At 41.3% G+C, this 22,379-nt stretch overlaps 1 protein-coding gene across 1 annotated transcript in view; it reads left to right on the top strand.

The window, feature by feature from the left end:
- Positions 1–1,730: 1,730 nt before the first annotated feature.
- Positions 1,731–22,379, top strand: part of DOCK6 (dedicator of cytokinesis 6) — a gene marked incomplete at its 5' end in the record, with an annotated part of 204,374 nt that continues 183,725 nt past the window's right edge. Inside the window, 2 exons of the mRNA XM_081316526.1 lie at positions 1,731–1,774; positions 15,549–15,639. Of these exons, the coding sequence (XP_081172652.1) occupies positions 1,731–1,774; positions 15,549–15,639 (135 nt within the window). The remainder of the gene's footprint in view (positions 1,775–15,548; positions 15,640–22,379) is intronic.

Below are 22,379 nucleotides of genomic sequence, written 5' to 3'. Positions count from 1 at the left end.
TATGCTAAAGCCTTTGATTGTGTGGATCACAACAAACTGTGGCAAGTTCTTAAAGAGATGGGAGTACCAGACCATCTTTTTTGTCTCTTGAGAAGCCTATATGCGGGTCAAGAAGCAACCATGAGAACTGGACATGGAACCACTGATTGGTTCAAAATTGGGAAAGGAGTCCGGCAAGGCTGTATACTGTCGCCCTGCTTATTTAATTTACATGCACAGCACATCATGAGAAAGGCAGGGTTAGATGAATCAAAAGTTGGAATTAAGATTGCTGGGAGAAATATAAAAAACATAAGATATGCAGATTATACCACTCTAATGGCAGAAAGCGAAGAGGAACTAAAGAGCCTCTTGTTGCGGGTGAAGAAGGAGAGTGCAAAAGTTGGCTTGAAACTTAACATTAAGAAAACCAAGATCATGGCATCCGGCCTTCTCAATTCCTGGCAAATAGATGGGGAAGAAATAGAGGTAGTGACAGATTTTATTTTCCTGGGCTCCAAGATCACTGCAGACGGGGACTGCAGCCAAGAAATTAAAAGACGCTTGCTCCTCGGGGGGAAAGCCATGGCAAATCTAGACAGAACACTAAAAAGCAGAGACATCACCCTGTCAACAAAAGTGCGTATAGTCAAGGCTATGGTCTTCCCAGTTGCAATGTATGGCAGTGAAAGATGGACCATAAGAAAGGGTGAGCACCAAAGAATTGAGGCCTTTGAACTATGGTGCTGGAGAAGACTCCTGCGAGTCCCTTGGACTGCAAGGCATTCAAATCGGTCAGTCCTAGAGGAGATCAACCCTGGCTGCTCTTTAGGCCAGATCCTGAAGCTAAAACTCAAATACTTTGGCCACCTAATGAGAAGGAAGGACTCACTGGAGAAGAGCCTAATGCTGGGAAAGATTGAGGGCAAGAGAAGAAGGGGACAACAGAGAATGTGGTGGCTGGATGGAATCACTGAAGCAGTAGGCGTGAGCTTAAATGGACTCCAGAAGATGGTAGAGGACAGGAAGGACTGGAGGTATGTTGTCCATGGGGTTGCAATGAATTGGACACGATTTCGCAACTAACAACAAACTACTTTCTTTGGTTTTAAACGATGCAAGTTCGTATTTCAACAGAAATAGCCTTAGGCGTTCCCTGGCAGGAAAAAACCTCTTTTCCGATATTTTTTGGCATCTACCGCAGTACTTAATGCCTCGTGGGACAAACTATCTGGCCAGAAGTTTGTTCCCATATTACCAGGCAGATAAGTGAGTATGTATGTCCGCAGGGGGACATCAGAAACGGAAACAATAGACTCTGGTCGTGTTGCTACGCATTCTCCTTCCTTCTTATTTAATGCATATTTTTAAGGTTAACCTTCTGCACTCAGAACAGTTTCTCCTGCAGCTAGAGCCTCGGATAGCTTTTATCGACCCCAGCCGAGCGACCAATTCGGGAAACGAGGCAAAAGAGAAAGCAAGCCTGGGAATCGGAGAGGAGAGGGTGTGCGGAGAAGTGATCGTGGTTGTTTCGGCTTGAAGCCGATAGGGAGCGCTTTTGTCCCTGCCGCTGGAAACCAAGGACCCCACCTGGGCTCCGCCCCCTGCTCGCTCGGTCGGTCGTCGCCGTCGGCTCGCTCACCCAGGCGGCGGCTCCCTCCGAAGGCAGCGTGGAGCCTCGTTCCGTCCTTTCGCCCTCTGGGACTCGCGGGCGAAGGATTGGCGGCGGGCGCGCTCGCGTTGGAGAGAGCATGGCGGCTCCTGAGCGAAGGGCCTTCGCGCACCGTATTAACCGGTGAGGGACGGATGGACGCCCGCATGCATGCAAGGGCAGCCCTGTCGGGAGGGACAAGCAGAGGGGGAGGCTAGACTCAAGGGCTTAGTTGTGGCAAGAGGCGTTTTTTCGGGCAGCTATTTGACCCTCAGCTCCTGCCTCACCCCGCCCCCAATTCTTCCTTCGGTCTCCTCCACCTCCCTAGTTGAGATCCGTGGACTCCTATTCCCCTCGAGCTACTAAGGACACCCTTGCAAGAAGTCCTACCAAAGTCCACCTCCTGTGTGGACTTTTCTCAAGCCTGCAACCTGGAAGAAGAAGTGCCCAGAGGGAGGAAGATTTCTCCCCCCCACCCCCAGTCACCTGAGCCCAATCTTTATGTATTATGGTTAGTCAGATGTTCATTCAAATGTGTATCATTTGAATGAATTGGTTTTCTCATTTTTTTCTTTTTCTCCCTATTCAGTGCATCATCTCATAGCTCCTCAGTTCCTTGCCCAGTTGTCTTGCTAAAACGAAGGGAAAGAGGAAACACATCCTTTACCTATTTCATTGAGCATGGTCACTATGGATAGGCACTTAATGGCAAGTGATTGTCCTCATCCTTTGAGGCAGATTTTGAGCCAGTACCCAAAATTTAATGGCTGTTCTAGATGTACCAGTTCTTTTGTGCACATCTAAATTGGTCCATCTGGAGCTGGGTTAATTATTTTTGCATTGTTACCTAGAATCAACAGGCAGGGTTTTTTAAAGGGTATTGTAGTCCATAATTAAGGGTGGAGGAACATGGAACAGAAAATAGAAGAAAGCTGTACTGCGTTGTCAGTTATGTGCATTATAATACCCATTTTCAGCTATTCAATCCTTTTCTATGTACTATTAGGATAGAAGGGAGTACTTAAACTGCCTTTACAAGTTGTGTGCTGCAAGAGGAGGAGAATTTTGAATGAGTACCTCATAATCTTTATCCTCACAGAAATCTCTTGGATTCAGTTGAAGGGTGGGTGTGAGGCCATAAAGGGACAGACTGTATGTACATTTCAGTAATACTTTAAACCAAATTCTGCCCCTTTATTCTGGTGACTATTGCTCTCTTAAAATAAAGTGAGACAACAGGATTTGCATAAAACATACATGCAGATCAGTGAAGTATGCTCTGGAATGTGAAATTAGTCTGGACTTTGGTGACTGGAGAGGAAAGTTGTGGGGTCACTTTCATCCTCTCTTCTTTCACATACGAAAATTCAAGGACAGGGCTATCTTCCATAGAGGACCCTGGATTCCTTGTTTATCCTCCAGCCATAAGGGTATGTGTGTTTGGACTAGTTGATTCAGAGAATCCATGAAGCATTTGGTAAACTATCAGTAAAATGTTTTTTCAAAAGCATTTTGGAAAGAGGTGAGTTTGGAAAGAGCAGCTTATTTTTAACTTTATGGACCGCATGTAGATAGGGAGGTGGGCTGACAATAGGTAAAGCTAAAAAAATAGAAATAAGTGCTGAAACAGTTATGGAGGCTTAGCCAGAATGAATTTAACTTCTCCAACATCTGTATTTTATTTATTTGTTATATTTCCATCCCAGCTTTCACTTAGAGTTCAAGGCAGTGTACATAATGCTCTGTCCTCCTGTTTTCCCCACAACAACCATCTTGGGGTAGGTTGAGGTGAGAGTGACAGGGCTAACCTCAATCACTCAGTGAGTTTTAAAGAGAGCTTTTACTTTGGACTTCAGAGAGCATGGCTAATACTGTCCTCACAAGCAGTTTTCATTAATTGGTGACAATTTAGGAAACTTTCTGTTACTGTACAAATTAAGGGTAAACATACTTGTGGAATAGTCATTAATAAGGAACTAGTAATGCATGTTATATCTTTGTAAATCTCTAATACTGTATATAAATTGTTTATAGTAAGTAAAGAAAGAAAACATGAGTTTTTCTTGTTCTGGCCAGGAAGGAACTTAAGCAGTTGTCTTAAGGTTTTCTTTCTTTTTTACTTTTTGTTTCCTTCTTTTGCTTCCGTTTGAACAATCAAAGGAAAGTTCAAGCAATTGTTTTTGGAATGAAATCTGAATGTTATTTATTGCTGTTATATGAATGGCTCTCATTTTGATCTTTTCCTCTTGGTGATCATTTCTGCTTTTCTTTTGCAGTTCATTTACAATTCTAGATTATTAATTATTATTAGCAAGCAGGTACATATGTTCATCCTTCGCTTTGGAAGGGTAAGAGAGAGAGAAAGAAAATTCATGGGAATGAAACTTTTGCCCTTAACTCTAATTGGAAATGTAGGGGCTTACATACAGTATTGAAAAGCATGTTTAATATTGGAGAGGTCTCTGAATCTAATGTGAAAATAATTATTTTGGCTTTGTAGTAAGCTGTGAATAAAAAAAAATCTCCAGTCCTTCAGCTGAAAATGTTAGGTTTCAGAAAAATGGCATTTTGAGTTGTTTAGAAAAAAATGTAGGATATAGATGTAAGTACCGTATATACTTGAGTATAAGCCAACTCGAGTATAAGCCGAGACCCCCAATTTCACCCCCAAAAACTGGGAAAAGTTGTTGACTCGAGTATAAGCCGATCCGCCGTTCTGCAAGCCTCCGCCGCCGGCGGAGGCTGGATCCGCGCTCTGCAAGCCTCTGCCGCCAGCAGAGGCTCGATCCACCATTTTGCAAGCCTGAATACACAGGAATACCCTGTGTGGCCGCGGCTCTCGGGGAAGCCCTGGCTGTCCGCTTCCTCGCTCCACGCTGCCATTCGGGGCCCGCGCGTTCCCCGGGCAAATCGCGGCGCCCAGCAGGCGAGGAAACACGCCCGCTCCAGTCGCCCCCCCTTCCCTCAGGAGACGCGAAGCAAGTGACCGCCCGGAGCTTACCGAGGACTTGCGCGCGGCCGAGGCTTCGGTGCTTCCAGGATCGCGCGCACCTCTCCCAAGCCGCCGCCGTCCGGAGACCTGCCGAAGTTTGGGGAGGTTTGGGGAGGTGCGCACGCACCTCCCCAAACCTCCCCAAACGTCGGCAGGTCTCCGGACCTCCGCGCCCTGCCTGCCTGCTTCTTTCCGCTGCGGAAAGAAGCAGGCAGGCAGGGCGCGGAGGAACGGAGACCTGCCGACGTTTCGGGAGGTTTGGGCGCCTCCCCAAACCTCCCCAAACGTCGGCAGGTCTGCGCGGAGGAACGGAGACCTGGGGAGGTTTGGGGAGGCGCCCAAACCTCCCCAAACGTCGGCAGGTCTGCGCGGAGGAACGGAGACCTGCCGACGTTTGGGGAGGTTTGGGGAGGCGCCCAAACCTCCCCAAACGTCGGCAGGTCTGCGCGGAGGAACGGAGACCTGGGGAGGTTTGGGGAGGTGCCCAAACCTCCCCAAACGTCGGCAGGAGGAACGGAGACCTGCCGACGTTTGGAAAGGTTTGGGGAGGCGCCCAAACCTCCCCAAATGTCGGCAGGTCTGCGCGGAGGAACGGAGACCATGGGAGGTTTGGGGAGGCGCCCAAACCTCCCCAAACGTCGGCAGGAGGAACGGAGACCTGCCGACGTTTGGGGAGGTTTGGGGAGGCGCCCAAACCTCCCCAAACGTCGGCAGGTCTGCGCGGAGGAACGGAGACCTGGGGAGGTTTGGGGAGGCGCCCAAACCTCCCCAAACGTCGGCAGGAGGAACGGAGACCTGCCGACGTTTGGGGAGGTTTGGGGAGGCGCCCAAACCTCCCCAAACGTCGGCAGGTCTGCGCGGAGGAACGGAGACCTGGGGAGGTTTGGGGAGGTGCCCAAACCTCCCCAAACGTCGGCAGGAGGAACGGAGACCTGGGGAGGTTTGGGGAGGCGCCCAAACCTCCCCAAACGTCGGCAGGTCTCCGTTCCTCCGCGCCCTGCCTGCCTGCTTCTTTCCGCTGCGGAAAGAAGCAGGCAGGCAGGGCGCGGAGGAACGGAGACCTGCCGACGTTTGGGGAGGTTTGGGGAGGTGCGCGCGCACCTCCCCAAACCTCCCCAAACTTCGGCAGGTCTCGGACGGCGGTGGCTTGGGAGAGGTGCGCGCGATCCCGGAAGCACCAAAGCCTCGGCCGCGCACAAGTCCTCGGTAAGTTTTTTTGTTGACTGGAGTATAAGCCGAAGTGGAATTTTTCAGCCCAAAAAGTGGGCTGAAAAATTCGGCTTATACTCAAGTATATACGGTATTGGTTTTAAGAAGAGTTTAATATCTGATGTTCTCAGTAAAGTAAAAGTTTCAGGATGTTTTTTTAAAAATGATTTCCATTTCTAATGCTTTGCTCTTAATGTTTCTGGAGCACTGTTTTCATTATAAAAAAGGTAAAGGTTTCCCTGTCCTTCATGTCTGACTCTAGGGCAGGGGTGTTAAACTGCCGGCCTGCGGGCTGGACGCGTCATCCGGAAGCCGCGCCCACCCTATTGCCGGCAATGGCAAAACCATCCCGATACGTTGCGCAACATCACGTGATGTCGCGAGTTTGACATGTCTGCTCTAGGGCATGGTCTTAACTCCATTTCTTGGCCGAGGGAGCTAGTGTTGTTCAAAGACAATCTCTGTGGCAATATGGCCAGCGTGGCTATACACCAAAGGCACAAACCTTATTACCTTCCCACCAAAGTGGTATCTATTAATCTACTTGCATTTACAGGCTTTCGAACTGCTAGGTGGGCAAGAGGTGGGGCAAGTAATGGGAGCTCACCCTGTTGCGTGAAGCTTGGGATGTCAGTACTCCAGCTGACAAGCTCAACATCTTTAACTGCTGAGCCATCATTCCCCCCTACGTCTTCATTTATGCAAAAGCTATAAAGTACTTGCCAGGTACCATAGCTGTTTAATTAATCATAATGGGAAAGATTTCTACCAGTGTCTTTTCTGCTTAGGCTTTTATTTTATGTTATTGTTAGTGAGGGGTCTTCTATGTGTGTGAAACGAGAATAGATAGCAACTTGTTCTTTTAAAGTAAGAATACATATGACTTAAATATCAAAGAGAGATAAGCCATAACCCCTAGGTTAGATAAACCATAGTCTGTGGCCAAAAAAACTTAACAAAGTTTAGTGGCTCACAAAATTTTTCAAATGAGCAAGTTTTCTATTCTGGAATATGGAATGATAAGAAACCCTGTTCTTTATTTTTTGCCTGGATGTTGGTTCTTTTTTTGCCAGGCTAATTTGTTCAATTAGTGAATAACAATTTTTCAACTTGATATACTATATATCAGCATTTGATAGAGACAGAAAAAAGAAAAAAAATGCATTCAGGAAATTTTTACATTATCTCAAGAGCCAATGGATATTGTTGATGAGGTCTTAATTGTTTTGTTAATGTAAGAAAACGTAATGAAATCTTGATATTTGCACTAAATGTACTCTTATAAATGGCAGACAGATGTTACATAGCCAATGTGAGCTCCAGTTAACCAAATTTACAAATAAATAGAGGAATCATATGGTTGGAAGGGATTTTGGAAGTCTTCTTGTCCAACACCCTACCCAAGGCAAAAGTCCCTATACCTTCCCAGACAAATGGTTATCCAATCTTTTCTTGAAAACTTCCAGGTTTCCTTCAGGATAAAGATAACAGTGAGGTAATTGATGGCCATGATGTCAAATACTAAAGAATATTACGATGATGATATAGAAGAAAACTAGTCCATAGAAAAAAGATTTCTAATTAAAATGTTCAGCAATTGGAAAATGGTTTGACTTGGATGGTCCCTTTATTCTATGTGAACTTTACATCAAAATTATTTCTAAAGCAAATCCTAATTTGTTAAATTTCTGTATTAGTATTATTTTTTCAAAGCTGGTAGACAACAAACAACAGTAAGTTACTGTTCTGCTTATTTTTCATTCTTTCCTTGCTCCTCGTTCTTAACTTGCTTTAGTCATACCTTGGAAAGAAAATGTCTTACGCTGAGATTTCCTGATGGGACCACTGAAATATAAGATTAATTGGATTCTCTTGTTTTTAATTGTTTAGCAATATTTGCCATTTTATTTTTAAAATTAGTATTTCTACCACTGATGTTAAGCTCTATCTTCTAATGCAAGACTTCTGTAGAATATTGGAGAGGACCATGGAGTATGCATCTCAAGTCTTTTTTCCCCTGTCCTGTTATTAGGTTTAAATTTTGTCTCTTGCTGGATATTGTTCAGTCCCATCTGTTCAGTTCAGCTTTCTAGTCAAATCTTTTGTGTCTAGACATCATTTGACCTACAATGCTGCCACTGCCAACTTGGGAAAGTACTATGAATCTAGACAGGCAGATGCCCTGCCATATAGAAAGCAATTTAATTTTCGTGTGACAATTTCAAATGTTTGATATTACTCTGCTATATACACATGCAAACACACACACTGACACAATGTACAGCAGGAGTTACATGCACTGCGTGGATTTACTGATAAGCAACTTCCTTAGCTAAAGGAAAGAGTGAGGTAGCTTCCTGGATCAGTTCCCAAGTTTTGTCTGTTTCCTCCCAGTCTATAAAGCTCCCCTTAATTGTAGGTTTTTGACAGCCGCCTACTTCCTCTGCTTCTTACTCCAAATGTCTTTGATCTTGTTAGAGAATTCAGTGTGCAGCTTACCCATTCTGTTAAGGAGTCCAAATGGAAACAAATCTTTGTTCATTTCTCTGCCCTTTCTCATTCTGTTCAGAAACATGTATTTCTCAATAAATTCCTAATTTTAAGTTAGGGATGTAAAACTTGTTCTAAGCTGAAGGCCTTATTTGGTGCTCGAGGAGTGAGGCAAGGACAAAAACTAAATCTGATTTCATTTTAATTAAAATACAGTTATAGTTAGTCTTTGACTTACCATTCATTCAGTGACAGTTCAGTGTTAGTTTGTTTTAGCCATTTAATTGTTTCCGACTCTTGGCAACTTTATAGGCAAGAGCTCTCCATGCTACCCTGTGAAGCACAACTACTTTCAGTTGTTGGATATTCATTTGTGTATCAGTTTTGAGGTTATCAAGCCAGTGTGTTCTTCTCTGGTCCCTTCTTCCCACTAACCTTTTCTAGCATCATTGCCTTCTCCAGTGAATTTGCATGCATGACATGGCCAAAGTAAATCAGATGTAGTCTGATTTACATGTCTTGTCTAGTGACATCTCTGGTTTTATATGATTTAACATCTCTCTCTGTTAGTTACTCTGGCTATCCATGGTATATGCAACAATTTATGCCAGCACCAAAGTTCAAAGATGTCAATTCTTCAATCAGCCATTTTTAGCTTCCAGCTGTCACATCCATACATCATTATAGGGAAGATTATTGCTCTAACTATCCTGCCTTTTGTATTTATATCAATGATTTTCCAGATCTTATTCCTGTTAAACATTGCAGTGCGGCTAAGGTTATCCTGCATTTGATTTCAGGAGTAGTACTGCCATCATGAATAAAATACAATTGATTAATCATTAAAATAATTCAATATTTATAGAGCTTCCAGGATATAGAGAGTTGAACTTTTATTTGCATTTTAATTGGGAGGCTGAAGTAACTGCTTTCTGCTTTTAATCACAGGCAATCTGTTTTTTGCTTGCGGGGCTTTGTTGGGTGCATAAACTTCAGAAAATGTCAGGACCCACTTTGAACCCACATCTTAAGAAAGCAGAACTCTTGGAAGCAATTTCTCCCAACAGGAACTTTTATTAAGAGCAGTTGATAGCAGGCATAATAGACAGGATCTGAGATTCCCTGTGCAGAACGATAGGTTAAAGTATCCCCCAAGTAAGACCCCACTCCATAGGTCGTCCAATCAGTGTGGGATGGCCAATCCCCAGGTATTAAGTCCATCGTGGGAAAATGGGAGATAACATCAACCTGTCTCTGGTTCACACAGCAATGTTTGGGCTGCTCTTCACACTTTCTTCTGAGAGCGTAGAAATAAGCCAGGCACCAGAGTTTACATTCCTTGTTCCCTCCCTTGTTCTAGCTGACAGTTAGGGAGAGAAAGTTCAGAGAGAGAGATAATGCAGGAAAGCAAAATGTTACATTGTAGTGGATAGAGGAAGCAGAGGCAATAACCCTCAGGCACATCCACCCCTCCCCCTTGGGAGTATGGCTGAGCCCAGGGAGAGGTGAAATTTGATTTTGGGTCAGAGGGGATAGGTAGAAATGAAATAGGAATGGGTTCTGACATCCTGCCCCCCTTAAAAATAGGAGAGATCCACCTGTAGAGAAACAAAACAGGTATAGAGGTTAGTCAGGTTTGTTGCGATATTCTGTATGAAACTTTTTTAATAGTCTGGGTGCCCTAATGTGACATTTGTGGACCTTCATTCTGTGAGGAGGGAAGGTGTTTCCTCGCTACTAAGTATTGGGTTGCCTCATGGTATTTTCTAGAATCTAGGATTTCTTTTGTTTCAAAGTGTTGTTCTCCTTCAACCATGATTGGAGGTGGTGGAGGGGGAAATTTTGGCCATAAGGGCGACTGTTGTTCTCGTTTCAGCAGGCTGCAATGAAAGAATGGGTGTATTTGTATGAGGTTCTTTGGTAATTCTAATTCTACTGTTACATGGTTTATGATTCTTTTGATTGGAAAAGGTTCTATATATTTTGCACCAAGTTTTTTAGAGGGCTGTAGGGATTTTAGGTATTTTGTAGATAAAATACCATTTCTCCTACAGTGAATGGTTTAGGTTTGATTCTTTTTTTATCCACTTGTGTTTTGTGTGCTTGTCTAGCTTCGTCTAAGGCTTTCCTAACTACTGGCCAGGTGTTTTGTAATTGGGTTATCCATTCTTTCAGTGATGGGATTGCTGGTTCATTTGGGGTTAGTTCTGGCATGGGGTTGAAACTTTGGCCGGTCGCTACTTGAAAGGGAGTATAGCCTGTGCTGGAATGGACTGCGTTGTTGTTGGCAATTTCTATGAAAGGAAGTAGGTCCGCCCAATTTGTTTGTTGGAAATTAATAAAGCACCTTAAATATTACTCAAGTACTGAGTTCGAACGTTCAGTTGATACATTAGTCTGAGGAGGATGACTAGGTGACAGCCCTTGGGTGGTTCCTAAGAGGGATAAAAATTCTTTCCAAAACTGATGTGAATTGCACTCCTCTATCTGATATGATGCGTTGAGATGCCCCATGCAGTCTGTAGATGTGCTGCACGAATAGTTTCGCTAAGACTTTAACGGTGGGGATTTTTTGGCAAGGGATAAAGTGCACTTGTTTTGAAAACAGGTCTGTAACCACCGAGATAACAGTGTTTCCGTTGCTTTCTGGTAACTCCACTATAAAATCCAAGGATATTTCTTTCCATGGGGCCCGAGGGTTTCGCCACTGGTTGTAGCAGTCTGGGCGATTTCCCTTGCAACCTCTTAGCAGCTGTGCAATGTTACATTGTTGCAGATAGAGGAAGCAGAGGCACATCCCCCCTCCACTTGGGAGTATGGCAGAACTCAGAGAAAGGTGAGATTTGATTTTGGGTCAGAGGGGATAGATAGAAATGAAATAGGAATGGGTTCTGACAGAAAGGAAGCTTTATTCATGAGCTTAAAAGTAGTTGAGTCAGATCTGTTAGTAAATGAAAACTATAAAATGCCAAACAGGAACATCTTCCATTTTCAAGGGTCCAGTTCACACAAAATGCTAAAAATTATGCAGTTTCTTCATTTTTTGAAGACAGTCTCACTTTTATGACTCATTTATATAGATATTGACAAACTATGATTTAAGAAACCTTTATATGAACTAATATTTAGTTACAACTTTTCTCCTTGTAATTGTTTTTTTTAATGCAGGGTATTCCGATTTGTGTTTTAAAATTATAACCCCGATTCATTATGGAGATATGGTACATATTCACCTTTTTTGTGCATTCCCCCTCTTTATATGGTTAGATAGATTTTTATTTTTTTATGTTATATCAATTTAGTAATCAGCTAAATCTGTTAAACAGTCTGGGGGGGGGGAGACAAAAACTGGGTATGTTATGGATCCAGCATATGTTGGCCTTCAAGATCTCATTCTGTTTTGGTAGAACGTGTGATTGGGTGGAGTGAAAATAATGTCCTGATAAAGATGACTGGGGTCTGAACGTTCATCACAGTCCTATAGCGCCATGTTTCATGAGCTCATACTGCTTACCAGTGGCAATTTTGACACTTCCAGTTGCTGTTGTTAAGCCAATCCTACATAAGTGCAACTTCACGTGGTTGCCATTTGGTGACCTCCTGCCAGCTTTTTCATTGACTTTGCTTGTTGGAAGCCAGCAGTTGAAAATCACAAATAGCAATCATGTAACTATAGAATGCTGCAGTGTCATAATTTGAATTTGCAGGATTTGAGAAATGTTTCGGATCCTGAAATATAGCCTAATATGTAGCAGCCATATAAGAGACTCATTTGAAAATATTTTAAGGAAACCACACAATTAAAAAGCTGGGATGTTTTCTTACAATATTATGGCAAAAATATGCCCCTCATAAATGAGTAGTATGAATCCTTGCACTCTGGGTTTTTCCTTTGCAGCTGCTGAGGTCATATGAAATTGTTGGATCACATGAGATCTTATAGTGGCTTACCCCTTGTCATTTATGCTGATTTGCTCAGTGAGACAGAAGAAAGAGATTTGGAGAAATTTCAAGGGGGAAAAAAGAATAAAGTCCTCCCACCATTTCCATAAAAAGAGGTCTAGCTGGCTGTTGAATTGCTTGGTTTTTATACTCCTATGTCGCCTTCATTTGGGAGATGGAAAGATTAGAAGCAATGTAAACTGAGCTGGGCAGAAAAGATGGCAGTAAGATTGCCTCATAAAATCCCTCATCAGTGTAAGTATTGAATAGAAAGCTATAATTTGAATCTGTAATAATACTGTAGAAAAGCTGTTTTGCCACTTAGGACTTTTTAAAAGCATTTTGCACCTCACTGTGTTGCCTCAAATAGTCCGTAGATATTTATGAATAGTACAAGGGGTGGTTTTTCCCCTCTAATTGCTGTTACAATGAGGTACTGTACTTAGATACTTTTCTCTCATTCTGTCTGCTTTACAACTAGCTTTCTGAACACAATAAACAACATACATCAGTCTTTACAACAACTTCCTCATTGTAGGAAAGAGTCTTCTTACTCTTCCCCACTTTTCTTCTAGTGCCCGTTTGTACCCAGTACACCATGATACAATTTTCAGTTCCTGATTCAGTGGATGGAACCAAAGGATTGAAAGCACACCCACTCTGTGTAGTGAATTTTCAGAGTCTGACAGTAGGAATTTATTGGAGCATTTCACTGAAGCCGGTTTGTAGTTTATTCAAGATATCAGAGTTGTGTACTTTAGCAGAATCAGATAAAGTAGTGTAAACCTGTTCTTCATTCACCTTGGGCTATAGGACATAAAAAAAATAGAATTCACAACTGGACATAAATATTTATTACACGAATACACACACACACACACACACACACACACACACACACACACACACACACCATTTTGGTCTAAAAAAACTGCACTGGGAGTCAGTGGAACTTTACAAAGGTCCACGTCTTCTAGAGTTAAGAAGCAGAAGAAGCTCATTTCTAACACCCACCTTCTCCAAAGGAGAAGTCCAAGTTAATTCCAGCTGGGCTTCTCTCTGTTGCCAAAAACAGCGGTTGAAGAATCTTTCTCCCTCCTTTCTCCCTATTGGAAACCTGCTAGTTTCCTTGACTTTATTAAAAGCCTTCTCAAGTTGTCTGCTTACTTTCCTTCTTATTTTTTTTCAGATTCCTCTGTTTTTTTGGGAAAGTGCCACAGCTATGTGGAAGAATTCCCATGTCTGCTGGCCTTTTGTGTTTGAGCAAAGAACACAGAGTTGATGGCTCTATTCTTTGCCCTGCATGCCTCCAAAGTATTGCCTTACAACATCTCTGTGACTCTCTAAGCCTGATCCGTTTTTTCTCCAGCACAACTGCATCCGCTGTAGCTGCCTGGGGATTGGTTAAAGAGTATGTCATGCAACAGTCTCTTTTACTTCAGATTTGTTATCCAGCTTCTTGTCTTTATCTCAGATCTGTTTGTTGATCCATCAGTTACAGAACCAAAAAAGAGAAAGGGTGAATAAAATGGAAGAGAGATATGGTTTGACTGCTGTTCACCCTGGGGATTTTTTTAAAAGAATGGAAACTGGGCCTTAGCATGCTAAAACTCAAAGAAGCTACCTGCTTGCCATATTTTGTGAATGCAAGTAAGATGTGAAATTGATGGCCAAATGGATTAAAAGGCAGGAAGTAGGGAGTACAACATCTGCAGACATCAGGAGAGGCAGGAGGGAAAGAGGCTGTATAGCACATGGCTGATGGGGAGAAGAGGCACAGACTCAAGTTCTTCCTAAGACAGGAGAAGGACATGTTGCCAAGCTTACCAGTTTGGGCAACTGATGGTAAAAATGGCACTCAGTTGCTTCTGCTGCAGTGGCCAGGTAGATGCTATAATGTAGCATGGAATGGGCAAGTCCTGGACTTTTCAAAGAAGAGGGAAAGCCTGGCTGCCTGTTTGTACTCAGGGATTGGCAGACAAGGTAAGCCACTTCTTGGGAGGTGGCTTTGCCGACTTCTATGCCATTAGAAGCCAAACGGTCTTTGCAGGAGGAAAAGGCAGATGTTTTCACTCCTGCTGGGGTATTTCTGGATGAGGAGAGGTTCTGATTCCCCAGCAGTTACCCAAACAGGTAAGCTTGGCAACATATCCTTTTCCTATTTTAGGAAGAACTTGAGTCTGTGCCTCTTCTGTTCATTTTCCTTCTCAGCTACCAGACTTGGACTCTTGAGCTTCTAGAAGGCAGTGCAAATGCCTCTCACATTTGGAAAACATCCTCCTGCTACAATTTATGGTCTTGTTAAATCATTGTTCATAGGCATCACCCAAATGTATTTTGGTGGAGAGGAGCATCACAGCACCACAACGCTTAAAAATTCCTGCTTCTCTGTTACAACTTTATAGGGATCATCATCATACATAATAAGTATTATATTTGGTAAATTGTGACTTTTGGCTTGGTATACTATTATTTATTCACTAAATAATGATTATATAAACGAATCAGAGTTATTTTGTTGCTGTGTCTATCCGTATAATCTGTCTGATTCAGGAACATCTAATTTTCACTCTTGCATTTTCTGAGACCTACTATAGAGGAATGTCTGTCATAGTGAATGGAAAATTACTTTGGATTATTAACCCCTAAATGGAGAATATAATAGAATAGAGCTGGAAGGGACCTTGGAAGTCTTCCAGACTAGCCCCCTGCTCAAGTAGGAGAACCTATACCATCTTAGACAAGTGACTGTCTGGTCTCTTCTTAAAAACCTCCAGTGATGGAGCGACTATGATTTCTGAAGGCAAGCTGTTCCACTGGTTAATTGTCCTCACTGTTAGGAAGTTTCTCCTTAATTCCAGGTTGCTTCTTTCTTTGGTCAGTTTCCAACCATTGGGTTATATCTTACTGTGAAGATGGTATTTTCTTGTATCAGGATGAAGTCGGGATTGGTTTTGTTTGAGGGGAAAAAGAGAGTAAGGATTAGTTTTTAAATAATGTTCATCTTTTATATGTTATTGCCATTGAATGAGGTCAGGGGAGGTTTGGACTCTATTGAAGCTGAGAATGGAATAAATGGAGACAATGGTTGCAGATAATTTGAAACTCATTTTGGGGTTTACTATTAATTGAGGTTATGTTGATTTAGAATAAATATATACTTTATCAATGAAGGGGTTGCCCTCCTCATAGTATTTCCAGTGGAATGGAAAAAGGTTGAAAGTATGGATGATACAGAAATGAAGAGAAAAGTGGATGCTTCACTATTATCTTCCTATCTCACAGGACTGTGGCAGCTGAAGTGAGGAAACAGGTGTGTCGAGAATATGGCAACTCACCACAGCTCTCCAAGAAACGTGGTGGCACCCTGCAGTCGGTGAGTTATCTGGCGTTATATTATGGTGAGCGATGTCAGTAAATACATCTGGTTATTAAAATAGTAAACAAACAAACTCCAGAACTCTGGTAAATTTTTTGGTGTGTTTGAGAGAACTGGGTACTCAGTAAATAGCAGCAGCAACTTATTTAAAGATAATTTCCACAACAAGCAAAGTAATTTTGAAAACTTTTATAAAACTAAAGGATTTTAAATGCAGATAGTTTGACTTAACAAAACTGTAGTACAAAACAATTCCTTCTAGTTTTATCTCCAATATATCTTCTTTTTGCCTTTCTTAGAGCACTGTTGGTATGAATCAGGATTGAGCATTGTAAGTGCTCCACTAGTAGGAGATGGGGATTAAATATTGTCCCACTTCTATTGTATTGAATTTTATTAGAGGATGTGTTTGTTAGAATTGTTGCTATTGCTTCATCATCTCCAGTAAAGGTAATTTCCTCTTTCTGACAGATAACACTAGTGCACCAAATACCGTAGTTTCTTCCTGGTCCAATGTCCTTATGTAGGAAAATTGGAGGCAAAACAATGCCTGCCATTGTTAGTTTGCTGGCTTCATGGGTGGTGTCAAGAGAGGATATGCATGTTAAATTGAAGTAGTGATTATGCTGTCTCTGTGAAATGTAGCTGTTGGTGACCTGCAAAAATTGCTCTGTACAGCTGGCTGTAGGGCCAGGATGCATAATTTTTCCCAGGCTGAGGGTCATGTTTAGTCTTTGAGTGGCATGTTAAACATCACTCTGAAAAAAAGTTTTAACTTTAATAACACTTGCTGTTATTATCCTTCAGTGTTATATTAAAAATTACAATTTGGTAACTATGTTTAGAAGTCTGTAAGGACCACATTCAGGTTTTTGGAAGCCCTGATGTATCAAGTTATACATGTTGGATTTAGTGGAGGCAGTGTTAAGATATCTGTTTTCTTAGAGCTTGGCTGTTTTGGTTTTACCCTCTGCTTCATTTTATGTCTTAATGGGCTCTCAGAAGATAACCAGTTGTTCTTTGGCAGAGAGTAAGGATAGGAGAGTTCAGTATTGCTAATTTTTAACAGACAAAAGTAGCTGCCTCTTGGATGTTGGCTAAATTTGTTTGTCCTTTGTTAATGTGGGTTTGGGGTTTGGGCATTTTTATGGTATCCATTTCCTTTCTTTCAGATTATTGCTACTCTCTTTTGGATTCTTTCAAAAGATTCCCATATCCTTGAGAATTTGTTAGAAGAAAATTTGATCTCTTGGTTAGCATGTAGCTCAACAATAAAGGGCATTTGGTAGCCAGATCCAGTGGCTGAAATTTCCTCCAAAGTTTATGTTTCTTCTCTTGCTGTTTCTCATGAGAACAAATGCTTTATTTAGGAACTTTCCAAGTGGCCTGTGCAAAAATTATTGTGTCTCAAGGGAATGATGAATCCAGCAGTTATTTATTCTTTCTGTTCTAGTAATAATAACAGATGCACAGCACAATAATTCTCTGAATTCTGTTGTAGCTTCATTTATTAAGGGAGAAGAATTGCACATTGTGTCAGGGTTCAGCATTAGTGTTTGGGACAGGGGGCGTGCAATTGTTACCGCTGTTGGGCCCTTATGGTCCTTCTCATGTTGCTTTTTAGACTTCATTGAAGCTCCATTCTAAAATGGTAGTTGTCTTTGCTGTCCTTTAAAGTAGAGAAATAGACAGATCTGTAATAGATTCCAGGATGTAAACCGGGACAAAAATTGCAACTCATGGGTCACAAACTGTCTATTATACTCGCTTCATGGAATTTATACATGTCTCATGACTCAATTAGTGGATCAGGGAAATGCTATGAACATAATATAATATATTTGAACTTCAGTAAGGCAGTTGACAAAGTAGACCATAGCCTACTTCTTAGTAAGCTAGAACAGGGGTCAGCAACCTGAAACAGTGAAAGAGCCACTTGGAACCGGTTCCCTCACAAAAGGAAAAACTGGGAGCCGCAAAAAATGTGTGCGCATGCCCGTACATGCACCCATGCACAGAACAGGGTTTGACTGAAGAGTGGAGCCAAATTGGCTGAAAAACCATAACCAGTCTGTAGTCCTTAACAAACTATATATACATGGAGGAAAGTATGCAGTGGTAGCTCAAGGTTCTGTCTTGGGTTCAATGCTCTTCAACATGTGCATAAATAATCTAGTTGAAGAGATAGAAGGGGAACTCATGAAATTTGCAGATGACACCAAGCTGGGGTGGGGTGGGGTAATTGCTAACACTTTGGAAGACTCAGGATTCAGAAGGATTTTGACAGACTTGAGCGTTGGGCCCTAGCCAACAAGATACAGTTCAGAGGTGGGAACAGCAGAGTCCTGCACTTGGCAGGAAAAATGAATAGGTATAGACCAGGGGTAGGCAACCTAAAACACTCGAAGAGCTACTTGGACCCATTTCCCACCAAAAAGAAAACACTGGGAGCCACAAAACCCTTTTGACATCTAAAATGAAGATAACACTGCATATATTGGTTTTTTTACCTTTATGCTATGTATAAAAAAATATAGTGTGCTACATTTATGAAATCAGTGAACTGCTACAAAGAAAACAAATTATTATTTGTGCATGCAACAAAAGCATTTTGAACTCCCCCCCCCCCAAAAAAAAGATGCTGGGTCGAAGGTTACTTTCAAATAAAACACTCAAATGTCTATTTGAGTCCTCCTCGTATTTATGAAATAAAAAGTCAGTGCAAACTATAAAAACTGCAAACAGAAAAATAGAAAAGAAAAAAATTGGGGGGGGGGAGAGAAAAGGACAGGAGAAAGAGGGGAAAAAACCCTTTCTCCTTCCTCCCAACAGGTAAAAACAATTTTAGTAGCTTATCTACCATCTTTAAATACAGCATAATTATCCCCATATCTCACCTCTTAATTAAAAAAAATCAAAATATTTAATTAAACATTCTTTACTAAAAGTCCAATAAGGACATCCACATTTGTTCATATTTTCTCCCTCCCTTCCTTTTTCCCTCCCTCCCTCTCTCTCCTTCTCTTTCTGCCCTTGGTCTGCCAGTCCTCTTCCCCCACTCAGTGTGTTTGTGTTGTGTGTGTGTGTGTGTGTGTGTGTGAGAGAGAGAGAGAGAGAGAGAGAGAGAGAGAGTGAGAGAGACAGAGACAGAGACAGAGACAGAGAGAGGCACTTGCGCTTCCCTTCTCTCTCTCTCTCTCCCCCCCTCTCTGATCTTCTGCTCACCTGGCAAGCTGGCTTCACGCTGTTCTGGACAAGCTGACTCACATTCTTATTGGGCTGGCTTTCCTGCTTCCTGTGGAAACACAGCAAAGGCAGGAGCCCCACCCAATGAGCTTGTCAGCTTCTTGGAGGACAATGTGAGTTTTACACAGAGAGAGAGAGGGGGGGGGGAATTCAGAGGACAGTAATGGGTGGAAGCTTGTCAAAGAGAGATCCAACCTAGAACTAAGGAGAATTTTACTGACAGTGAGAACAATTAATTAATGGAATGGCTTGCCTCCCAGAGTTGTGAGTGCTCTATTGTTAAATGTTTTCAAGAATAGACAGGACAACCATTTGACTGGGATGATAGAAGGTCTCCTGCCTTGGGCAGGGGGTTGGACTAGAAGACTCCCAAGGTCTCTTCCAGCCCTATGATTCTATGAGTCTCTTTTCTATGGCCCGTAGAGTTTTTCAATGTGAGCAGCAATTTTTAGTCTTTTTCCTTAGTAATCTTTAGAATTGTTGAAGAAATAATGGACAAATTGGATATTTTGAAGAAGAGTATACATAAGCACCATTTCCTAATCCTCTGAAGCTGCCACAAAAGCCAGGTCCTGTTCTGTCTGATTTTTCAATACAACCCCCAACATGACACAAAGCCAGATTTAGTCCTTGAGCTGCAGAGTTTTGTATAAAAACTGCCATGTGATGGTCTCTTCCATAGGATAATGCAGAAATGTTTGGTGTTGATTTTTCCACATGTCTTTCAGTCAGTATCCACCTAAACTCCAATCTCAATTTTGAATATTAATACTGCTTCAGAGGCCCTCTGCTAAATTATGCAGTTTAATCCATTAGTGTGGCCTTTGATATAGGGGAGATAATTGGCCCATCTCTTTTTAAATATATTTTATTAATTCTTTACAATAACATTCTTTAGTGCTTAGTAAACAACGTGTTGTCTGGGTTCATATGTTTAAAAAACTAATTAATTTCTATAGTTTCATAATCAATATATTAATGATATATTTCTTTGAACTTCTCTTCATCCAATAGCATTCTCCTTTTGTCAAGATTAAGCAAATATTATTCTTAAGATTCAGTACATATAAAGTTAAATATAAACTTTTTTCTTGTGTTTATACAAATAACAGTAAAATTAGCATATAGCATCTTTTGTTATATTTTCATCTTGTTAAGTCACTATGTGTCCTGTTTTCAAAATTTTTATTTAAGCTTAATTTCCCCTCTATTCAAACCATTCTTAGCAGTCATAATTTTCTCAAAGTTAATAACCTTTAAATATCCCACCTTTTCATTCATGTGCACCATCACAATATTTTTACATTTCATATATTATAAAAATTGAGATACTACTTATATATCTTTTCTCTCTTACTATGAAACCCCTTTATATCCATAATTTATCTATTCTTTTAACTGTATTCAAACAGGTGTTTGATCATATAGTATTCCATCTGGTAAGTCACATCAAATCTCTCAGATCTGATTCTAGCCTTCTTCTTTTGCCAGGTAGCTTTCCAAGTTAGTATGTTTGACTTACCCAGGGGTTTTTCCTGTATTTTTGTAAATGTTGTTGGGAATAGAAAAAACAAGTTAGATAAGACATACTGTATTTTTTGTCTCCCTAACTTTAATGATTGTCTATGGTTGCTCTATAGTCTATTTTATTAGGTCTTCTTTCCAATCTTCAAGTTGATTTCGAGGTCCTGAAAAATAGGACATCTTTTCCATTTCCACTGTTATGGCAAAACCTTGCAAGTTTTCTTTTGTTTGTATTAATTTGTCATTCTCTTCCCCTGTAGCTTCCCTCTTTGTGTCACTGTCCTCTGATTTGTATTCTATTATCTGGTTTGTTTGTTCATTCTTGATCATTTTCTGAGAATTTTTTACTTGTAAGTTTAAGTTGGAAAGGTGCTCATTTATGCCATCAAAGTTGTTTTTAATCTCATCGTGATTTGAAATCATTGTCATTGAATCTGTCGCAGAATTGCGTACATTTCCTCCTGGAAAGTATTTGCTTTGTCTTGAAGTGTTGCTCCTGCAGATCTCTGATGTTCCAGGCTGGGGCCTTCAGAAAGGGATATTAAATGTTTCCTGCCACTTTTACATAGGTATGCAACATCATTTTATGTCCCCCTTCCAGATGTTCTTTCATCGGTACCATAGTCTTAGCCTTTTATACCAGCCAGTCTTAAAGTCCAAACAAAAAAATCTTATATAAGAATGGACATCTTATCTTTACATATAGTTTATTTTTATAATCCAATGCGTTTCCAATTATCAAAGCACCACTGAAGGCAGTATTTTATAACAGTTTTTCTGTTCAGGGGTCTTACAATTTATCTACCAGCCAAAGTTGCAGTCCAAAATGACTATCCAGTAAAATTCTCCCCTAGAAGATTAGCCAACAGTCAAAGTTTTTCTTTTTCTGCAGACAATTCTTGAGCTTAAAGATCACAGCTCACTAAATATTTATAATTCCAGAAGGTCAGCAGTTTTCTTTTCTTGTTCCCAACTGTTTTCTATTTGGCTGAAGGTCACTAAGGTTCAAGGGAACAGATTATTCTTTGTTTCTGGGCATCTTGCCAATTTCTGAGTCAGTGTTGCTGTTGTTCTATACTCTAATACTCCACAAGGTGTTAGTAGTTATTCATTTTCCAACTTTTCAAACAGTATTATTTTTTATAATTTCATCAAAACTCTTTCAGATGTAAAATCTTAACGGTTTTCTTAATTTTCAGATTTTTCCAGACTGTTAATATTGTTAATTTCATTTCAGTATATTTCTTTCCCCTGTAAAAATTAAATCACTGCTTCCTTCTATGGAAAGGGAGGATAGCCAATGACGTTGCTGCAAGATGGGTGCTAGGGAATGAATCTCCCTTCCCCAAGTCCAATTTCTATCAGCTGGGAAGTCCAGTAGGACTGAGTTGCCCCGTAGAGGCAAGTGGCCAAGAGGTGAAACTTTGCAGATCATGGGGCAGCGGTAGCTGGCCCACTTGATCCAAAGGAGCCAGGAGGACCAGCAGGAAGAAAGGCTGACCACACCTATGTGGTCTCCCACAAGAAGATGATCATCGGAGACAAAGAATTTGAAAGTGGAAGGCAAACATCCAATCTGGGTGAGACTACTTTTCTTATCTCTCTACGAGTGGATACCAGTTTTGTGAAACAGCATTCTACAGCATTTAAGAACAAAGCCCCTAGCTCCAGGGAGGGAGGGATTTTTTTCTTACCCCTCCCTCCTGAACTATCAGCAGCGGTTTAAGCGTCGGGGAAATTAAAACTGACAATAATACTGTGAAGCTGACCAAGGCATAAAAGAAGGACAACTTGGAAACCTTTTGGTTTTATAAATCCCTTTTTATTTTTTGCTTGAAAACCATTGGATTTTTAACTTCTTAAGCTTTTCCAAAGTATGGCGGGAATGGACATCTAATGACATCTAGTGGCAAAACTGAGAACTATATGCAGTTTGCTCTGATCAGAGTAAAACTTGGTGGAATGCC

The sequence above is a fragment of the Vipera berus genome (assembly GCF_964194415.1).
Source record: "Vipera berus genome assembly, chromosome: 2".
Taxonomy (NCBI): domain Eukaryota; kingdom Metazoa; phylum Chordata; class Lepidosauria; order Squamata; family Viperidae; genus Vipera; species Vipera berus.
This window is presented reverse-complemented; position numbering and strand designations above follow the sequence as displayed.